Here is a 21,116-nt window from a genome sequence, read left to right on the forward strand (position 1 = left end):
CAGTAAACCAAGCAACCTCACACCGTTGAAACCCACGAAGTAGGCGTCGCTAAGGTTCACGACTCCTCAGGCTGTGCCTGGTCTATACCAGCCCATTCGTGTTTGCCAACACCCAACAGACACACTGTGGGGTTTATTTCTCCTGTTTAATATGAGTGCGGGCTGCTTTGAACTTGATGTTCAACAGGAGCTCACTGCAATGCTTAGACTTATGTGAATGAATGTGTTCTGATGTTGACTGAACCAGCAACAAATTGCCCACCTTGGAAAGTGTGGAGATGAGATTTAGGCGTGAAATTTATTTCTGAATTGTGCTGCAGTCCTAAGCTGCTGCTGATTTGTCCAGCATGTTTCATCCAGCGGGACTCATCCAATGTTCAGTGGTGACATTTTCGAAGTGATTGTGCTTGCCTCCTTGACAGAATTCTCACTGGAAAGAAGTTAATGGCTGCAATAACAGCCCTGGGAATGAGTTTTCAAAGCCCGATAGGAGGTAGAACAAGCCTGTGAATTATATTTTTAAATGTAGCAAAGCTAGAACAGATCATGTGGCTGAAAATTGTCCTGTTTCTGGTTCTTCTTTGTGAGTTAGGACCCATTGTTAGATCTCATTCACTTCCCTGTGATCTCTGTCCTCCAGTAATAATTCCCGCATGATTATGTCAAAATTATCTCCACGGTAGCCAGTTGTGGGGTTACAAACAGAGAATTAGGACTTTAGGGGGTGAGTAAGCAGAAGCAGCAGGAGCCCTAGGATCAGAGAGGCATAAACCCGCCCTTGGGAAAATGTTCCTGAAGACAGCAAAGGAGGTGGGAGGGCGGAGAGGACCTGGTTTGTTATGTAAGCAGGAACCACTTCTAAATGGAAGAAAGGTGGATCCAGTTTTCTCCAATGACACTCATAAATCTTTCTCAAGCAAAAGGACACTGTGAGAAGGGTCATATTACTGTTGCATTATATGTGGCTGTAAAATTTTTTTCAAAATGCAATACACATTATTTCCTATACAACCTACTGTCATTACATAAAGACAGAGTCATCTTTAAACTTTTATGAGCAAAAAGCACTTTGCCTGATCTTACTTTTTATTTTCTTTGCACACAGGAATATTTCTCAGGTCATTGTTTAAGGGATTATATAATCAGAAACTGATCTGCACATGAAATAGCCCGCTGAGTGCATTTACAAGGAGACAATGAGTGTGCAAGGCTGATTATAGTACATTAGAAACTTAGATGGCCACTTGCAATTAATTGACTTTATTTTTATTTTTGGCAGAGGTTGCCATATTTGATGACTGTACATTTTGTTTAACCCCAGGAGTGCCCTATGTGCTTGTTAGAGACTCAACATCTCACAGGATTGATCAAATTAGCTCAGAAGAGAGCCCATGGGCCCACATGGCCCTGTCTGAAAAAGAATGCTTTATATTCTTACTTTCCGCTTTTTGTAGACAAGGAGAATTTTTTGTATGTAGTATACACTACTTTTAACATTATATGTAACAAAGATTCTCCTGCTATCTTTCTGGTTGAGATGGAGAAGTGTAGGCTAAACGAGAGTTCAGGTAGGTTAATGGGGACCAACTGTAGCCCAAAAGAGCTCTTGGTGGTAACTGTGGAGAGCAGGCTGTAGAGAAGAACCATGAGTGGCTGCCTGTGGTCTGTGCTGATCAACATTTTAATCAGTGTTTGTACGATGGAATAGAAGTCCTGTTTATCAGATTTCTGGATGTCACAGTGATAGGCTGCGTGGTCAATGAAACAGACAAAGGAATCAAAATTACACAGGACAACCTCCATCACTGATTGGAATAATGAGAGAAATCCAGGAAGGTGGCATATGACTGATATACACATTGAAAGAGATTTAAGTTTTTATTTATTTTATTGGAATTTTATGTTGTAGAAACATTTAAAAACCATAAAAAGAAAATAAATATGTGTCATGTACTTACCTTCTAACTGCTAACATTGCGATATGTTTTCTTATAGATTTTTAAAAACTGCATGTCTGTGCCTGGTCATATGAATATTTATATTCATATATTTTGGATGCATATAATTAATATAAACTATGTTGTCTTGTGAAAAAAAATATAAGTATTAAGTCCTACCATGATCTGGGCATGTACCCCCCAAATTCACATGTTGAATTCTAACCCCCAAAGGTGATGGTATTAAGAGGTGGGGACTTGGGAGGTAATTGCGTCATGACCCTCATGGATGGGATTAGTGCCCCTATAAAAGAAGCTCTGGAGAGATGCCTTGTCCCTTTTCCCGTGTGAGGGCACAGTGAGAAGGTGCCAGCTATGAACTAGGAAGTGGGCCCTCGCCAGACATCAGGTCTGCTACTGTCTTGATCTTGGATTTCTCAGCCTCCAGAACTGCTGTTCATAAGCCACCCCATCTGTGGTTTTCTGTTATTGCAGCTGAAATGGACTAAGAGAAATCCCCCTTGACTTCCCTCCTGATTCTTCATTTCCCACCCAATTCTCAGAGTCTACTTTGTACTTAAGATCTTTTGGGTGGAATTATTTTGCATGTTCAAAAATTTATAGGAATGGTATTATGCTGTATAATCATTATTTTGCAACTGTGCTTTTCACTCAACAGTACTGTTGAGATATAAGCATGTTGATTCATTCCTTCCAGCTGAAAGTAAGAGCTCAAGTCCTGACGTAGCCTATGAGCCCCTTGGTTTACTTCCTGTCCTCATCTTCTGCTAGTTTGCACCTCCTGCCACAGTGGCCTTCTTGTTGCTCCTGGAACACATTAAATGTGTTTTCACCCCAGGGCCTTTGCACTTGCTGTTTTCTCTGTTTGGGCTGCTTTTCTGTTAATACACATATGCTTGCCTAAGCCACACTTTTCAAGCCTTTGCTCCAATGTCAATTCTCAGTGAGGCCTCCACAACACTCAGACTACACCGTTTAACATTGCAAACCTTCCACTCTACTGTTTTCCCTGTAACAGTTATCATTTTTCTAACATACTACATAGTATTAATTATACTTATTGTCTTTATTTTTGTCTCAATTCATTAAGATATAGGCTTTACAAGGGCAGGAATCTGTGAGCATATAAGGCTGTTTTAACATTAAAAAATTAATGTATTTAATGCCCTAGCCAGTTTTGCTCAGTGGTTAGAGTGTCAGCCCTCGGAATGAAGGGTTTCGGGTTCAGTTCCCAGTCAGGGGCATGTACTTTTGTTGCATGCTTGATCCCCAGCACCAGTCAGAGCTCTTGCAGGAGGCAATCAATCTCTGTGTCTTTCTCACATAGATATTTTTCTCTCTTTGTCTCTCCTCCTCCCTTCTACTTTCTCTAAAAAATCAATGGAAAAAAATATCCTCAGTTGAGGATTAACCAAAAAAAAAAAAATTAATGTATTTAGCGTAATTAACATTAACAACAAAAATGAATCATATGATATTGTGCAATTGTTTGTTGCCAGTGTTGTTGCTGTTCCATTCTCTCTCTCTCTCTCTGATTCTTCTCTGGTGCCATTTATATATGTTTTGACTATGTCCCACATGTCTGTTATATTCTGTTATTTCCATCTTTCTCTCTCCTGCTCTCCCTTTTTTAACTTCAGGGCTTCAGTTTGGAAATTTTCATTGACCTATTTTAGATTTACTAATTCTGTCTTCAACTTCTGGTCTACTGTCAAACTCATCCATGAGTTCTTAATTTCAGATATTTTATTTGTTCAGTTTTAGAAATTCCATTTTAGTTTTTTTATAGGCTGTAATTCTGTGTTATCTTTTTTATTTATTTTCCCCATCTTTCTCCCATATCCATGAAAAAAATAAATGTAGTAATAAAAATTTATTATACTTATCATAGTTGATTTGAAATTTTTTGTCTGCTAACTCCAATATATGAATTATATGTAGTGGGCTTAATTTTTTTGTCTTTTTTTTTCTCTTGATTATGAGCCACTTTTTTTATACCTGATCTTGAAATGCTTTGTAGTTTTGATTGGGTGTCACATACACATTACATATAAAGGAAGCAATATTATTGCCTGGAGTTCTTGCCCTTCTCTTTGTTTGGCAGCTGGACTGAAATGTTACCTGAATCTAATTAGATTTCTGTGTAGGGGCTGGGGAGCAGCTTTGGCTAAATTCAGTCTACTTCTGGTAGATGTCTCAAGATCTATGGTCTGCTTGTTACAGAGAACTCCCTCTAGTGGGATTTTGTTGCCTAAGCATTGTGAGACTGGGAGGTTTTATTGTCTTTCCAGCCCACCCCAGCCTCCTGCTGCTTCAGCACTTAGTAAGTGCCTTATGAGAAAAACGATCATGCATTTGGGGCTTCCCTGCATTTCATCTGTCAAGGCAATGCCTGTAAATATCAAGAGTTCTGGCTTTTCTTGCCCCTTAGCAGTATTCCTTTGTCTATGTCAAGCCAGTCCTCAGCTCATACCAGATTTAGTAGATGTCCTCAGGGAAGAAAATAGCTAGCAATCTCAGTTCACATGGGAAGGTCTTTTTATTTTTTTCTAGTATGGCAGCTGGAATGATGGCTTGCTGTTATTATCATCTCCTACCTGGATGAAAGTGATGTCTTGGCTCCAGTAGATCATAGCAGTTTTGCCCAACTACTTCTCCTCTGAATTCATATAGGGCCAACGTTTAAACTTCTCTAAGTCACTTGGAACTCACAGACAAATGGATATACAAACAACTTTTTGACACTTACTTTTAATATCCCTGGACCATGTACATGTAGGTTATAAAAACAATAACCATCACCACCACAAGATAAAAATAATTTATTGAGCATGTATTATACTTTTGGTGTTGTAAGTATTTTCTCAAAACCTCGACAAGGAGGACATTATTATATCCTGCTTAACAAATACAGAAATTGAAGTTCCAAGAGTTAAAGTATACTGTCCAAAATCACTCAGTTCTCAGCTAATAAGCTGTAATTCAAACCAGGTCTGTCTGACTTCTGTTACTCTTAATCAGTATACTTTCAACATTTGCCAAAAGGACACTAGGAATTAGTCAGATAGCGTAATCATGATGCCTTTGTTGTACATAACAATCCTGTTCACACCAAAAAGTAGATGCACTGCAGTGACCATTTACTGCCATATGTAACTCTATTTAAAACCATACTGTGAAGAAAATATGAATAATGTCTTGATATTTATCAGGACAGATCTTCATATTATTAATTTCCAGTATTATTTCAAAAGAACTCTTGCTATTCCCTCAAATGATTACATTTAAAAATATTTAAGGACCAATATTTAAGCACCAGTTTGATTTTTATCACAATTTCTTATCTGCAGAACCACATATTTTGGAATTTGTGGAAAGACATAAAGGCAATTTAATTCACAGTATCCATAGAGTATGGCTAGCTTTGCTAAATGTTGCTAAGCTTTTTTTCTTACTGTTCTTTCCTGATATTAGCATTACCCAGAGATGAGGGAAATAGAAGCATTCCCCATTCATTATTCCTACATGTTTTCCTTGATTCTAAATGTGGTTTTACTCCTCTGTTTTTCAGATACAATTATTTCATTAGAAGGTCCAGGGCTGTGTTATCTTGGACTCATTTTATATATATTTGTGTCTCACCTTTTTATTTTTAAGCTTTTAGATGTCCTTGTTTAAAATTCCCATGAATGCTTCCTTTCTCCTTGTTTCTGCAGCAGCAAAATCAGTCTCAGAAATATTCAAGTAGCAGAGAACAAAGGGAAAGTCACAGAAAATAAGGATGGTTACACTACCTGCTCCCCCTGGCACAGGCTTCTCAGGGGAACTGCCTTGCTGGGCTTCCCAGGCCGCAGAGAGTCAGAAATTGGGAGAAAGGTAGAGAGTCACCAGCCCGAATCCCTTCATTTTTCAGTAACAGAAACAAAGTCCCAAGAGAGTAAACGATTTGCCCCAGATAATTTAGTGCGATGCTGGATCCTGACTTCTGGCTCAGTGTCCTCTCCGGAGCCAGCCACGGGCCACGCCCTGGCTATAAAGCCACCCGCGCGATGCTGAGGAGGCCGACACCGCCGTTTATGCTCTGCGACTTACTCCTTGGTGGATGAACATTTCAGGAATCCTCCTTTTTACCTGTTTTAGGTCAAGGCAAGACATCCAAAAGCCTTTTCACCATTATCTGTGATACCAAGAACTTAATGACAAAATCCGTTCTGGCAGCTTGGTCTTTGACCATTTTAAAGAATTTTATATCGTGTGGAGGTCTGAGCAGGAAAGAAGGGTCAATCTAATCAGAACCAGAGAACCCTCCAAGTGACCAGGCTTGTGCAAGTCCACAGCGCCTGTTGAGCTAAAGAACAGTGAGGAATGGAGGTTTCTGGTGTGTGAGAAGCAAAAGGAGTGCACAGTCATAAATATCTGTACTTCATGGATTTATTTATTAAATGCTTATATTTACTATTTGTTATTTATTTTTTATGGATCTATTTGATCATTTAAAGTTTGGTCTTGCTCCCCCATTTCTTCCATTATCCCTAAGATTGGCTCCAGTAAACTTACCAGAGTTTGTTCTGATTACAACATTGGGCTCCTTAGCCACAGTACTTCCTAATCAAATCATGCCCCTAACATGTACCAGCAAAACCCATTTAAAAGCGTCCTTAGTTTAACCTTTGCCTGTCTGCCTTGCCCTTCTCGTTATGCTCCAGTGTTAGAAAAGAGTTCCATATTGGAGGTAAAGTCGTTCTAACGTTAACATATTCATTTACTAGGTAAGCGTAATAAGCATTGAAATAATGTAAACAATAGCAACAATCAGAGTTCTTCTTTTGTGCCAGGCTTGCGGGGCAAAAATATAAATGACACCGTCATTGTCAATTTGCAGACTCCCTTGGTCAGGCCTGAGTCCCATTTATCTTCCTCATTGACTCAGCATCTGGCCCATTTTCTGTTTATAGCAGAACTGGGATTTGGCTGAGCAAAGCGGAGGTCGAAGGGCTTTCCAGTGAAACCAGGAGTTGACTATGAATGCAGGGTATTGGGGAAGGAGGTGGGCATGAGGCGGTGGCTGGACAGCAGGGTGCTGCCCGGGAAAGTGTCCCAGAGGGGATGGGGTCAAGCATCTCTCTTCATTGACCAGGGCAGGGAGAGGCAGTGCCTGAGGTGATTAGAGTAGGGATCCCGATGCCCAGGAGGTGCAGTAGGAGAGGCAGACATGGCATTTCAGCGACACTCCCCGCTATCCGGGAGCAAGAAGATGATGATGAAGATGGTGATGATGATGATAATGACAGTGTTTACTTAGTGAGCATTTACTATACCCAGACACTTTTCATGTGTCATCTTTTAGAACCTGTTTGGCAGAGGCTCACACACTTAATCTGGGCTGCAATCTATTTTGTTTGGTCCTCACAATGAGGTTAATTGATTTGTTCAAGGTCACATGGCCAGGAAATGGCAGAAGTAGGTTTAGCCTCAAATCTGTCCAACTCCAAAGTCTATGTAGAAATAGTATGTGTACAAATAGCCAGACCCCACTCCCTCCCTATGTATTCTCCCTTGGGAAATGTCTCAAAAAAACCTCATGTAAGTTGTAGGAAATATTTACTTGTGCACCTGGCTTATTTTATTTCCTAAATGACATACACTTGAAAGGCAGAGATAATACATAGTTAGGAGGCGATCTCCTTCTCTATTCCAAGTTGGAAGAAAACTATCAATGGTGAAATCTTAATAAATTAATCAGAATTGTTGGCTCTTTAATTCCCCTGGCTGTGCTCAGGTCTAAGGGTATCTGACCAGTTTGTCAGTTCCCTTTCTTTCTATCAACATCCACGAGAGTGTGCTCTTCCTTCCCCCTGCTTTCTACCTTCTGCTTTATCACAGTAAAGGGGCTTCCTAAAGAGTCAAGGATTGGACAGTAGAAACCTTGAACCTGAACTCTATGGTCTCTCTTCATTCTGCATGCATATCTTTTTGCTATTGAGAAAGTTGTTTCTGTGATAATTGATCTTCTATATCTCATCTCTACAGCAGGACTGTAAAATAATTTCCTGCTCAGAAATAGCTTCCTACTTTCTGCAGAATGAAATTGAGATCTTGTCAAACCCCTTCACACTTGGTTTCAGAGTGCTTTTCCAGTCTTTCCCCCCATTTCTATTCTTTTAATCCTCCGTCCAGGAACAGGCATCTTTCCCGGATACACGTATAGCTCTTCTTTGCTTATGTTTCCCCCTTTGTCTGGAATGCCCTTCTTAAATCTAACCTCCTTACTTAAGGTTTTATCAATACCTATAACTGGAAGTAATTCTTTTTTTTTCTATCTAAAAATTTTATTTTATCTTCTTCGGCATATCAGATCAACCTTTTAATAATACAATTGTAGCCTGTCATTTAGTGGATTATTTTAACAGCTGGCACTGGAATAACTCTTAGGGAGGAAAACGCACTGATACATTGATAAGGTACTTGTAGGAAAAGATGGCCCTGGCTTCCACAGGAGCCAAGAGAACAAAGGTGATGGTTAGACTCCTCTGATGAAGACAATGAGATGAATGTTTTTGTGCTTTTGAGAAGAAAAGTCTAAGGAGAGGATAGAGAGGAGTATGCATGTGTGCAGGCAGAAAGAAGCCAGCCAGATGTGTACTGTGTCTGGGTTAACTCAGGGGTGAAGTGGTTATTCAAAAAGCTTGGGTGCTTGGTTGGCTAAAAGATGTCTCAAGAACAGAGAAATCTAATGTCTAACCTGAACCTGAAGTCTCCCTCTTCAGTTCAGTTAGAAGTGGAATGCACCACTAGCTGCTAACCTCGCCCTTGTAAACCTTCAGTAAATTATACTACAACCAGAAAACCTTTTGGTGTGTGGTCATATGCACATTTGGGGGTGTGTATATGTTCATGTGAAGATATAAGAAGGGGCTGAGTTTCATGTTTCTGCTGCAGTGGTACCAAACTGAGTGAGCACTGGCAGCAAAGCAGGAGCCCGGAGCCAGACATGATCACACCCGTGACCCATTAGAATTGGCAGAAATCTTGGGATAGGCATTGAAGCTTGAAAGGTGGCTCAAGCCAGCCTCATTTGGGTTGCAGTAGCGAGTTATTTGTGTATTTGTCTTATCTTATTTGCTAAATGGCATGTTCCTAGGAGGCAGAGCTCAAACATATTTTGTTTATCTAAAAGATCTTGCGCCCTGGTCAGTGGGGCTCAGTTGGCTGGAGCATCAGGGCATATATGGGAGGCAACTGAGTAATGTCTCTCTGTCTCTGTCTCTGTCTCTGTTTCTGTCTCTCCCTTCCCCTCTCTCTAAAATCAATAAAAAAGATCTTATGACATAACGTTAGTAATAACAAAAGTCATGAAAACAATGATACCATGTGTCATCATAGATATCATATAGAGCCCATTGCTTACAAATGACAGAAAGAGGCATGAACTCAAAAGTGAAAAAATCTAGACTGATTTTCAAAATTTTTATATTCTAGTTGTGTAACATTAGTCATTTTTTTCTATGAACCTCTGATTTCACATATGCAACATGGAAAAATACCAACTCTAACTCATAGGCTTGCTATGAAAATCAAATTAAGTTGTCCACTCAACAAGTGCTTGTTGAGAGTCTCTCTCTTCAGTTTTTCTTGTCTCACAATGGCGGCAGGAGTTGTAATAGTCTTTTTTTAAAAAAAAAAAAATCTTTATTGATTTCAGAGAGGGAAAAGGAGAGGGAGAGATAGAAACATCAATGAGAGAGTCACTGATCAGCTGCCTCCTGTGCGCCCCCGACCGGGAATAGAGCCCGCAACCCGGGCATGTGCCCTGACCGGGAATCGAACCACCATCTCCTGGATCCTAGGTCGATGCTCAACTACTGAGCCACGCCTGGCCAGGCTGTAATAGTTTTTATTTAAAAAGTATTGAAATGTTGTTTTCTTAAGTTTCTAAACTTGGTCAGCACACTCTTACTTTCTTGCTGTGCTCTTAGAGTCGTGATCCTTATATTTTATCAACTATGCATACTTGATATAATGTCTGGCTAAGTTGGGTGGTGAGAGAAGTTCAGTGACACTGTGGTGTTGAACTCAAAGTTCCACCACCATCTGGTGTCCCTGGAACTGCTTTGGTGCTCCTTTCTCGCCGGGTGAGTGCCTTCCTTACCTACTACAGGGCCCCAGAGGTTACATGTTCAGTACTTTTCCTTTTTTTTTGGAGTCAGTCTTGGAGGCCGAATGTTAACTATAACCTGCCATTGTTTTTGCATCTATGACAGCGTGTGACATGCATGATTCTGGAACTGACACTGAGAATAAGCTTCTTTCTAGGATCCTTGTCACACCTGGGTATTTATTTTTCCTTCAGAGTAATTATTGTCAGAACACAGAGCTAATGACCAGGTGGGTCTCTGTTTTCCATAGAATACATTTGTTGAACACTTATTTTGTCCTGGATACTTTGCTAAGCATTTTATAATATTATCTCAGTTAATTCTATAAGAATCGTATGAAATAAGTACTCTTATTGTCCTCATTTTACTGGGTATAAATGACACCTAGAGAAGTTAAGCTACTTGCCCAAGATCACACAGCAAAGAGTGGATTTAGGATTTGAACCCAGGTCCTCTGACTCCAGAGCCCCTTAGTCATTTTGCTGTTCTGCATGTGGCTCTGCGCTCTGGACCTTTATCCGCAACTTTCCAATGAGGGCTGGACAGAATGTCAGGACTAAAGCACAACACTGTGGTGATAGTCCTACCCTAGATGCCTGGAACTCCATTAAGTTTCAAGGAGTGCTCAGAGGAGCACGATAAAACCAGGAACTTCTCTGGGGACTATGGGACAATCAGGGTAGGCCCTTATCATAAGCAGAGTTGCTTGGCATGGACCTTTTTTTATGACAGTCTCTCCTCATGGGTTTGTTGACTCCCTGTGCCTTGAATGTTGGGGCTGGGTCCAAGGTTTTGGGAGGCCCTTTGCTCCCGTAGCAAAGTGGAGAAGGCCAGGCTAACAGTGAGGGGTTCCTGTTCTGTGTGGCTACAAAGTCCTCTAGGACTTGGCCAGGCTTTGCCACCTCGCTGTTCTTGGTGTGCAGCAGCGGAACTGCAGTGCTGGCAACCTCGCGGGTCACCCGCTCCCAGCTGCTCGTTTGGCAGCTGTGCCTAAGCAAGCGGGGCGCGGGGCTGCGCTGCAGCGCCTCCTTGTTACCCGTGACCCGGCCGCCTGTTTTCCATCTCATTTCCACGGATGGCTCCAATGAGGCTGAAATTGCACCAAGTGGAAGAATTGTGAGGAAAGGGTCAATCTGGCAACATTTTTGTACACAATGTTTGTTTCTGAAATGTGCCAATGTGATCTGCAAAGCATGAAAGCAGTGATCTGCAAAGCATGAAAGCAGTGATCTGCAAAGCATGAAAGCAGTGCCCCATTTGCCTCTGAACCTGCATATTATACCCGCTTCCTCCTCTGGGGAAGCTGATGCTGTGCTGCCCTGGGCATTACAGTCTGTCCAGCTTTGGAAAATCATTTATATTTCAAGATGTCTTAAGCATCACCATAGTAATCAATTATACCCTGAGATCCAAATCTTTATTGTTTAAATATTAACTGGGAAAAAATATAGCTATTTGAGGGGAAGGGATGTGTGTGTGTGTGTGTGTGTGTGTGTGTGTGTGAACAGGAACATACTGTTCTTAATTCATAGAGCTGGCCATCACTGACCCACCATGGGAGGCTGGTTAGTTGCCTCTTTATAGTAGGGTTAATTAGAATCCTTACTTTCTCTTTTCCAGTGCCAAATGCAGTCATGCGCTTTTCAGGGTTTGAGTCTAATTTGAACAAATGGGAGAGAGGGAGTATTTTTCTGCAAAGAATATTTCTTTATATGAAGAAAATAAATTCATGGAGAAGTGACAGATGCTGAAAATAACCTTTAATGAGTAATTAATGATGAAATGACTCAATGATTCCTGTTTTCATATTCTGCTAGGAGAGAAATGTTATATGTGCTGTAAATCTGCTCCACCGCTATTTGATAGAGCAAAGCCAGTTTCATTCCTTTTCTGCTGTAACATTTAACACAATGACTCTGAAGTCCCTCTGAATAAAGACACATCTTTGTTAAGCACATTTTAATGCAATCCTTTTTGTTCATATCACTGAGCTGACAAGCGTGTCAATATGTCACCATGGCTGTAGGCTCCCCGCTGTTGAAACCTCGAGTACTTATCTTTTCATTTCAGTTACAGGAAAAAGACAAAAGAAGGGAGAGGGCGAGAATAACAGAAACTGACCGGAGCTGGCCTGAACCAAGGTGGGCTCAATCTTACCTCCAGGAGACCCTGAACCTCATTACACCCTGATTATAATACATTAGCATGCTAACCCACACTCCCACCTGTGCCTGTGATATAAGGGAAGAAAGGGGTGGCACCCCAATTCTGGGAAAAGACAGGCCCATTTCTCAAAAACTAATGCATATGCCTCCCCCTCATGATGTTGCCCCCATATAATCTTCCCCTAGACAAGAAGTTTTTCAGTGAGTTTGGCTCCGCTCTCCATTCTCTGGCCATCAAATAAAGCTTGTGCTGCTGAACGCTCTGCTTCAGTTTAGTTTTTGGCTAGAGACACCGATGGAGAAAGAACCCTTGAAAAGACAGAGGGTTTTTCCCGGGGACCAGGTCCCACAGTTGGGGCCTGGATGATCAAAATTGGTAACAAATATTTAAGGAGAATATAGGTGTTTATATGCAGATACACAGGTTTAAAGAACAGAAACACACACAAAAAGGTATTTAATAATTTAGTAGAGGTCCTCAGATATGAAGATGATGATATATGGCATTGATTTGCTCTTTTAGAAGAGGCAGGAGTTGGTCTAGCCAGAGCATATAAGAGCAGTGCAAGCAGAACTCCTTATACTTAAAAATCTCAAGTGCTCGGCTCACCAAGCCCTGCTCACCGTCACGTCAGGGACCCACAAAAGTCCTACAACTCTCCCGCAGAGAGAGGAGCATTGAAGGTGAATCTGCTGGAAGGGTCTGAGGTACTATTTGGTCCTCAACCATGGATTTGTCTCCTATTGTTTTAATTATCTGTTGCTACAGAACAAATTATCCCACAACTTAGTGATGTAAAGCAACAAATGTTTATTTCACGGTTCCTGTGGGTCAGAAACCCAGGGGCAGCCTGTCTGGGAGGCTCGGACTCAGGCCTCTCAAGAGGCTGCAATCAAGGTTGCCTGCGGTTGCCTTATAGCTCTGTCAGGAGAGGATCCGCTCCCAGCTCACTCGTGTGGCTGTTGGTGGCCTCAACTCCTTACTGGCTGTTGGCTGGAGACATCAATCTGTTCCTTGTTAAGTGGGCCTTTCCACAGGGCTGCTCACAACACAGCAGCTGGCTGGCTTCACTTAGACTGGGTGAACCAGAAGAGGGTAAGAGTCCAAAAGAGAAGTCACAGACTAGCTGTCACCTGTGCTTGGATGTGGCATCCCATCTGTTTTGCTGTATTGTGGTCTGAGAAGTGAGTTACTAGGTCCAGCTCACACTCAAGAGGAAGGGATGACACTGGGGCATGAATAAAGTGTCAGGAGGTGAGGATGGTTGGGGGCTGTCTCAGAGGCTACTTGTGAGTGCACCTCTTCTTAATGTGCTGAAGTAGGGTATTGGTCCCCAAAATCAGATAGTAGGGGAGCTCAAGGAGGGAACAGACACCCAGAAACACCTTTGGGCTCCTCACTGCATTGGCCCCTGAGACATTTCAAGTGTAGCAAACATGGAACTTAATATCGAGCTACTTCTAATGTCTGCAGCCGTTGGCTCTCATTCCAACTCCGAAGGTTCGTGTCAGCGGTGGTTGGGCGGCTGGCACAGCGGGTGTCAGGCAACAGTGCTCTGTGCTCTCAGAGGTAGAGTCCAGAAAACCAGCCACACAGCTTTGAAATGAACATCTCCTAACTTAGGGCCAAGATGCTGCAAAGCTTTCCTGGCCACTGGAACTCAGATGCACTAACCTGTAGATAAGTTTATCTTATTGCTTATAATGGCAGTCAAAAAGAATTTCTTTAAAAATGAACTAATTCTTATAGAGATCAGACCTTTGGATTTACTTACCGGCACCATTTTAAGACAGTGTAGCTAAGTGGTTGAAAATGGTCTTCAGGCTCAGAGCTGAATTTGAATGCTGGCTGATTCACTAGGTAAATGTAAACAAGTCAACTAACTTCACGAAGTCCCACTTTTCTCACCTGTGAAATGGGGACCCTGTTAACACTGCCCTCCCAGGATTGGTGTGAGTGTGGCATCATCTGTGATTGTCTGTGGAAAGGATTAGCCCACACTGCTGTGGTTATAGTGACAATGACTGTGTCTGTGGGAAATGTAGTCTCCACTCCTTATGTTTTGGTAGAAGGACTAGGAGTTTTACTCCAACCCCTAGAAATAAAAAGACCAGGAAAAGACTTCTCCCTTCTCCCTCTCTCCTAGAAGAGAAGCATGCTCAGAGAGCAGACTTTTGTCTGCTCTCTGAAAGCTTCTAGGCAGATTCTGTGCTGTCAGGGGGCAGCCACACAGTTTGGAGGGTAAGTTCTTTTTTCTAGGGAATATTCCTGAAACCTAATGTGGCCACATTCTCCACTCCAGCCATTATCAGCAGCTATAAAACTGCTAGTTTGATCTTCAACTACCTGTATTTTTTTCAATGAACTTCATGCAGATGGGAGGGTATCACTTCTCAGCTCCCCAACAGCCCCACAATTATCGTTATTATTATTTAGTCAGCTGTGAACCTGCCCCAGATATTTGTGAAGGTAAAAATCAAGGTGAAAACATTCATTAACTTGGAACAATCTCAGTCTCCCTCTGCTTCTCATGAGATCTCGTGAACCTTCGTGGGTGATTTGGGCCAGAATTTGGGGTTAAATTATCCATGAGGTGCTTTTCTCCATTTCTGTTTGGAGTATATGAGTGGGTCTGGCTCCTGAAGGCAGAGGGTGTTACTGCACACCCATCTCCCAGGGCTGTGTGAGAACAGAGGGTGCCCAGCGTAGGAAGGTGACTGGGCTTCAGCCTCTGCTGAGGACAGCCTCCCGCCCAGCCTCCGCGGGGCAGGCGGCCAGAGGGACTGAGTACCAGATCATGAAATCTTCTACTTGCTGCTTCTCAAATCTAGTCCTTTGCATACTGAATCATTGTGAACTAGTTGTCATCGTGCTCCTGCTCTGTAGAATAAAACATTTTCTAAAATTAGTCATTGAAGTTTGTATAATTATAATTACAATGTTACCAAAAAGCCACACCTGACAGGGGCAGAGCATGCTGCACAGAGCTTTACTGACGGCTTTTACAGCTCCCTGCCCCCTCTTGCTCTTTTTTTAAGTAAAAGAGAAAAGAAAATGAAAACCAGTAAAATTAATTGCTAAGATTTAAGGTTAATGTTGGATGGCTTCAGTGTGCCTTTATTTTCACCTGCTAAAAAGCCACTAAATTCAGAGGGACTGTATATGGAGGAAAGTGAGATAAAATATGTGAAGCATTTAGTATCAAGCACCTATAGCAAGTTATCAATAAATAGTAACTACTACTCCTACTAAAGAACAATGATTATATGTCAATAGGCTGATCATTTATAAATGCTACCAGGACGGCAGCCTGCTAAGGACTGTAGGAAAATTCAGTGACTAAGGCAGACCTGTATATACAGAGAGTTAAGACGGGGGTCCTGCCACCCACCCCCCAAATCAGAGAGTTTTATGGTCAAACAAATTTGTGAAAATCTCCATCCTAACTGCTCCCTTTCCCGCGAGACACCATGCAACGTTCGGTTTTAATAGCCTTTGAGAAGTCCCCTGAGAAAACAAGCTGATCCCCTTTGTTAAACTCTCTCTCCTAAACTAGCACAGACCCTCCATTCTCTACACTGTTACCAGGGGGATCCTTTCAAAAGACAAATATCATCTCCCTGCTCACAGCCCTTCAGTGACAACCCATTGCTCTCAGGGTATGTTCAACATGGCCCTTGAGGCTTGGTCTGTGTGCCTGGTCCCTGTTCTCCAGTTTCGCCTGACTCCACGCTGTCCTTTGCTCTGGGCACTCACTGGCCACCTTTCAGATTCTCGAACATGACGTAGTTCTTCTGGGTCCAGGGTTTTTAGACAACACTTTCCTTGTGTGGAGAGTTTCCCTGGTTCCGCCCACACTCAGCCCTTACCCCTCCCCACCTTCATTCTGCTCTGTTGTCACCTTCTCAGGCTTCCAGTGTCAACAGTGCTGGTCCTTCGGGTCACTCGGTGTGGATTCACTGAGGGCCTGTTACTCACTGGCCTTTTCCACCCAGTACTGTAAGACTGATGAGGGGATCCTGCCACCAAAATTGTACTATTTCAGGCTCATGTGGACCCCCCATCAGGTGGGGTGGACCAGTGCAGTACCGCTTCTGCTGGTTTTGTTTTGTGTACTGTTATTAGACCCATCATTTCAAAGCTGGGAGACATTGGAGCACAGAGTAGGATGTGATGAGGTTCCTCTCGGAGCTGTATAGAAAAGCAGGGCTGTGGACATGTATGGGAAAGAGAGATCTCCAAGTAATGATAACCCGCATTTATCATTTATCTCTGGGAGCTGAGCACTTCTCAGTATTTACTTAATTTTCAGAGCAGCACCATGAGCTTTTACAAATGAGGAAACCAAGAGAGAGGTAAGGTGTCCAATGCACCTTCTGGTAAAAGGCCGAGCTGCGACCCTAGCCCAGGCAGCTTGATTCCAGAGCCTGCCATGCTGACAGTAGAAATGGCTTCCCAGAAGAGGTGGCCCTCCAGGTGGACCTTGAAAATTAGACAAGATTTGGATATTGGGAGACTGGTGCAAGGTGGAAGGGGAGGATATTAAAGGTGGAAGCAAAGCCAGACTTTGGGGAAAAGTAGAACATAGGTTCCTGAGTGTGGCGGGAGGGGTGGGGAAGGAAGAAGAGCAGAGAAAAATGTTGGGATGACGGCTGGGGCCAGAGCCTCAAATGCTATGTTAAGAAGTGTCGAGTCTATTTCACAAACAGCAATGAATTAGTGAGGGTTTTCATTCCAGGCTGCACAATCTCCAGAGTTCAGCTTTAGGAAGGTCAGTCTGTCAAAAGGGCTTAGGGTCAGTGTGATCAGAGACCTGGATTATACCAATGTCTGAGGTAGTTATGAACAGAGCCTTGTTTCATTCCTAAAAGTGTCCTGCTTTGGATGATAAATTAAATAGGCTGGGAAGGGAGGTTGTTGCAATACTCAAGGGAGTTCTGGGATTAGGGGAGGGTTTATAGAAAGAAAGAGAAGGAGATGGATTCAAAAACTTTGGCAGCAATAAGGTTATCTATTTCACAAATATGTGTGTATTTAGGGGCAAGAGGGACTGAGGAATTGTAGGCGGTTTAGAGTTTTGGGTGGCTGAGTGAGTGGAGAGTAATCATAGTATCTAAGTCAGGAACATAGGGGCAGGAGCAGATGTGGGATGAATGGGTGGAGAATGGCTCTGGGGTCCCAGCATGGTTTACTCACAGGGGAATCTGATAGAGGTATTGACCAGGGTCTGATGGTGGGGCAAAGGTGTAATGGCCACTGTAACGAGAAGGGTATCTTCAGACTGAGAAATGCTGCGGGGTACTCCAGAGACTATAACAGAATTTATTATAGGCTAACTTACCTATAAGGATGTACTAGCAGTTTTGTGCAAATTATTTTCTGTTAACAGACCCCTGTTACAGTACTTTTTTAATAGTATAACTCAGGTACTAACGATCGACAAGACAAAAGGACAAAGAATGTATGTAGCATGTGCTAGGGGCCATACCTCCTGGTGGTCTTGTGATGAATGATTGCTTAGAATCTATATTCTCACCAGCTTGCTATTTATCTTGGTAGTCATGTCATCCACGTTACTAACAAACATATTTATAGCTACATTTTATGAAACACAGATAATCATCAACCAGAAGGCCTTGATATGCTTGCTGGGGACAGTGAGGTTGTCAAAGGTCATACAGCATGAAAGAAATCCAGAACACAGAGATGAAATTAGTTTTGTTCACAGCTGCATCTATACAACCAGCGAGCTGGGCCAGTGAGCCAGGCTGTGGCGCAGAGGTCTCAGGACTGCAGGCTCAGAGGTGGGGTTCTCTTCACAGAGATAGTTAAAACCAGAAGAGTAGTTGAGGTTAAGACTGGTTTCATTTATTTACTATGTGTGTATTTCTTTATTTACTCCTACTGCTTAGAAAAATGGACTTAGAGTGGCTTAAAACAATGGAGCAAAACTCCAACCACTCAAACTAGAAAGAAGAGAGAAATAATAAAAGAAAAGGGAAAAAAAGAGTTTGCTGAGGTTGCTGAAAGTATAGTAGGAAAAAAGGGGCCAAGAATAGAACATGGAGAAGCCCTTAAAGGGGGTCCCAGGGGGGTGTAGGGTGGAGAAGGAGCTAAGCTCCTTGAATGCTCCTGTTTACCACCTGTCTCACTGCCATTTTTTCTCTCTAACTCTGGAACTGCTCTCAGTTTCTCTCTTACATTTTCCAAACTCTCTCTGGAATCTAGGCTCCAAGATACGTTTGCTGAAGACCCCCTTTTCCTACCTAGGACTCCTCTCCAATCAGTGATTCTTACCGCAGTGTTTGAGGGAGAGCTATGGAGAGTGGGGACAATGACTCCCCAATTCCAATAGGGGTCAAAGCACTTGGGGCAGCAGCACTTGAAGGGCATCGCTTTTCATCTTTAATTCTTATTTTGTGCCTGGCTTACTGCACTGCTTTCTCCTTTAATGACTGGCAACCACCCCTACCACTCCATGAGAAGCCATGTCACTGAACTGCCAGATGATTTTCTTGCAGTGTTGCCAACAGGTGACTCAGCTAGCTTGAAAATTTTCTTACTTTTCTGCTCCCCTGCCTCCTCCCTCCTCACCTCCTCTTCTCCCCGTCTCCCGCTCTCCTCCCAACCCTGTGGAGGAAAGATGCTTTGATGAATTAGACCTTACACGCCTGCCCACCTTCACCCCTTCACAGTTTTCAGAGTCTCCCCAAAGAAGAAAACATGTGACCTACTGGAAGGTCATCACCTTCATGATTATATACATGGTTGAGGTCTTCTGCCTAACTGCCTGCGGGCTGTGTTTGTGAACTGGCCGGTGCTTATAGCATCACAGTCCCCTTATGAGACTGATGTTGTAAGTTCTGAAGTCCTTCTGGAATTTTTGGCTTTGCAAAAGAGTTTAGACCCAGCTAAGATCTGCCAACACGCATGGCAATGGAGTGCCAGTCAAGTGCCAAGAGCTGGAGACTAGTGTTCCTGGTTTCTCTCCAAGGACTCTGGGGCTCAGGATCACCCAAGAGTGGTAGAGGTTCCATTTAAAAGAGCCCCCAGAGGGAATATGCTGCTCAAGCCAAAGGTCAAAGCTAATTTTGATACAGACACCCCTCCCCATTCTTCCAGGAATTGTTTGTCTTCGTGACTTAAAAAAATCCTTATGTGTTAAAGGACATCTTTTCCTGACCTATATTTTCCTTTCCAAATTTTTATTTTATTAGTTGGACTACTATGTTTCTAACCTATATTCAGATCATACTGACAAAACCAGAAGATAGCAGAGACTTCTGAAGCTCCAACTGACTCTAAAATCTCGTCCTAGGTCAAAGGATTGATATTTACTTAACACAGGAATCCACAAATCAATACCCTCCAGCTCAGTAGTAGTTTAAAGAAAAAAGAGAAGGCCTTCACTTTCCTCTACTACCAGAATCCACAGTGATAGTGGGAAAAACACAGATGCTAATCTGAGCCAAGTTAACTTGATTTGGGAGATTCAGGGAGCAGGGACTTATGATTTCCTTTGCAACCACCTCTTTTCTGAACTCACTCTCATCCATCAGTTGCTGTCAAGTGCCTGTACTGCCTGGGAGTTCATTTCAGCCTTGCTGTTACTTTCTAAAAGCTATCAATCCTTCTGACACTTAATAATTGCATAATGGTGTGGCATCCAAGGTCAAGGCTCATCAATATCCTAAAATATACCACTAGGGGGTCATTAATAATAATGAAAATAATAATAGAAAAGTACTAAAATATTCACTTGCCTGTAGTCTGGTTTCTTTCAGACTCTTTTAATATCTTTCATAATTTAAGACCTATTAACTTATGTTAATCCCAACATAAGTTGGGATCCAACTTACTGTATTTGCAAAAGACCTGGAATCGAAACCCAGGGATTGGATTCTAATGATGGTGTGACCTTAGAAAAGTTCATTCACCACCATGTTCCTCAGCTTCCTCATCAATATAAGGGGATATATTATCTCCCAGATCTACTGCACAGGGTATTGAACATAAGAAGGACTCACACAGGTATAAAAACCATGTGTAATTGCACTGCATTATTGTTGTCTTTTTTTGCCTTATGCTGAGAATTTAAAAATTAATTAAAAAAATTCATTCCAATATCAAATGCAAGAGTCAGGTTCTTACAGCAGGGATGGAGGCCTGCAGAAAATACCAGTCTCTTGGGCTTGAAGATGGGGCCTATGAGGGGAGATGATGGGTCCGTGGGAGGGGCCTCTGCTGATGGTTGATGATTGACAGAAAAGCAGGCATGAAAGGAGGCCCCCTTTTAATGGAGGATTAACTACCATCTATCTGCTGCTCATCCTTTATGTTCTTTTCTATGGTGATAGTTAGTACATCTTAAGAATAATTACATCAACATATTTGGTTTAAAAATTTTGGAAAGGCACCCATTTGAAGAATGTGCTCAAGTTGAGGCAACCTTTTTGTTCCAAACCAACCCTTCCCTCTGGCTTTGTCACTGCAGTCACATCCTTACTTCTGGATCATATGTAAACAGAGGGCCAGCCTGGGAATGGATAGCAATGAAGAGACAGTGACCTTCCTCCAACTAAGAGGGCCCATGACACAAGTCACATGTAGCCAAGGATAGCAAAATGTACCAGTCTAGGAGTTTCTGGCAAGCAGATGGTTACATGGTTCAAGTCTACCTTGGGGGGAGAGAAAACAGAGAACTAGAGATGGAAGGTGGATGGCAAAGGATTGTAGATATGGCTTTGATAGGAAAGAAAGAAGCACAGAGCTTAGAGCTGCATGTGGAGCACCCTCCATGAGAAGGGAGGGACTAGAAAGTGGAGAGAGAGGGAGG

The 21,116-nt window shown here is 42.5% G+C and overlaps 1 protein-coding gene across 1 annotated transcript in view; it reads right to left on the reverse strand.

The window, feature by feature from the left end:
• Positions 1-1,975, reverse strand: part of PLEKHG7 (pleckstrin homology and RhoGEF domain containing G7) — a gene marked incomplete at both ends in the record, with an annotated part of 59,696 nt that extends 57,721 nt beyond the window's left edge. The window contains one exon of the mRNA XM_081127759.1: positions 1,959-1,975. Coding sequence (XP_080983885.1) covers positions 1,959-1,975 — 17 coding nt within the window. The remainder of the gene's footprint in view (positions 1-1,958) is intronic.
• Positions 1,976-21,116: the final 19,141 nt, after the last annotated feature.

Source organism: Miniopterus schreibersii (assembly GCF_964146895.1).
Source record: "Miniopterus schreibersii genome assembly, chromosome: 2".
Classification (NCBI taxonomy): domain Eukaryota; kingdom Metazoa; phylum Chordata; class Mammalia; order Chiroptera; family Miniopteridae; genus Miniopterus; species Miniopterus schreibersii.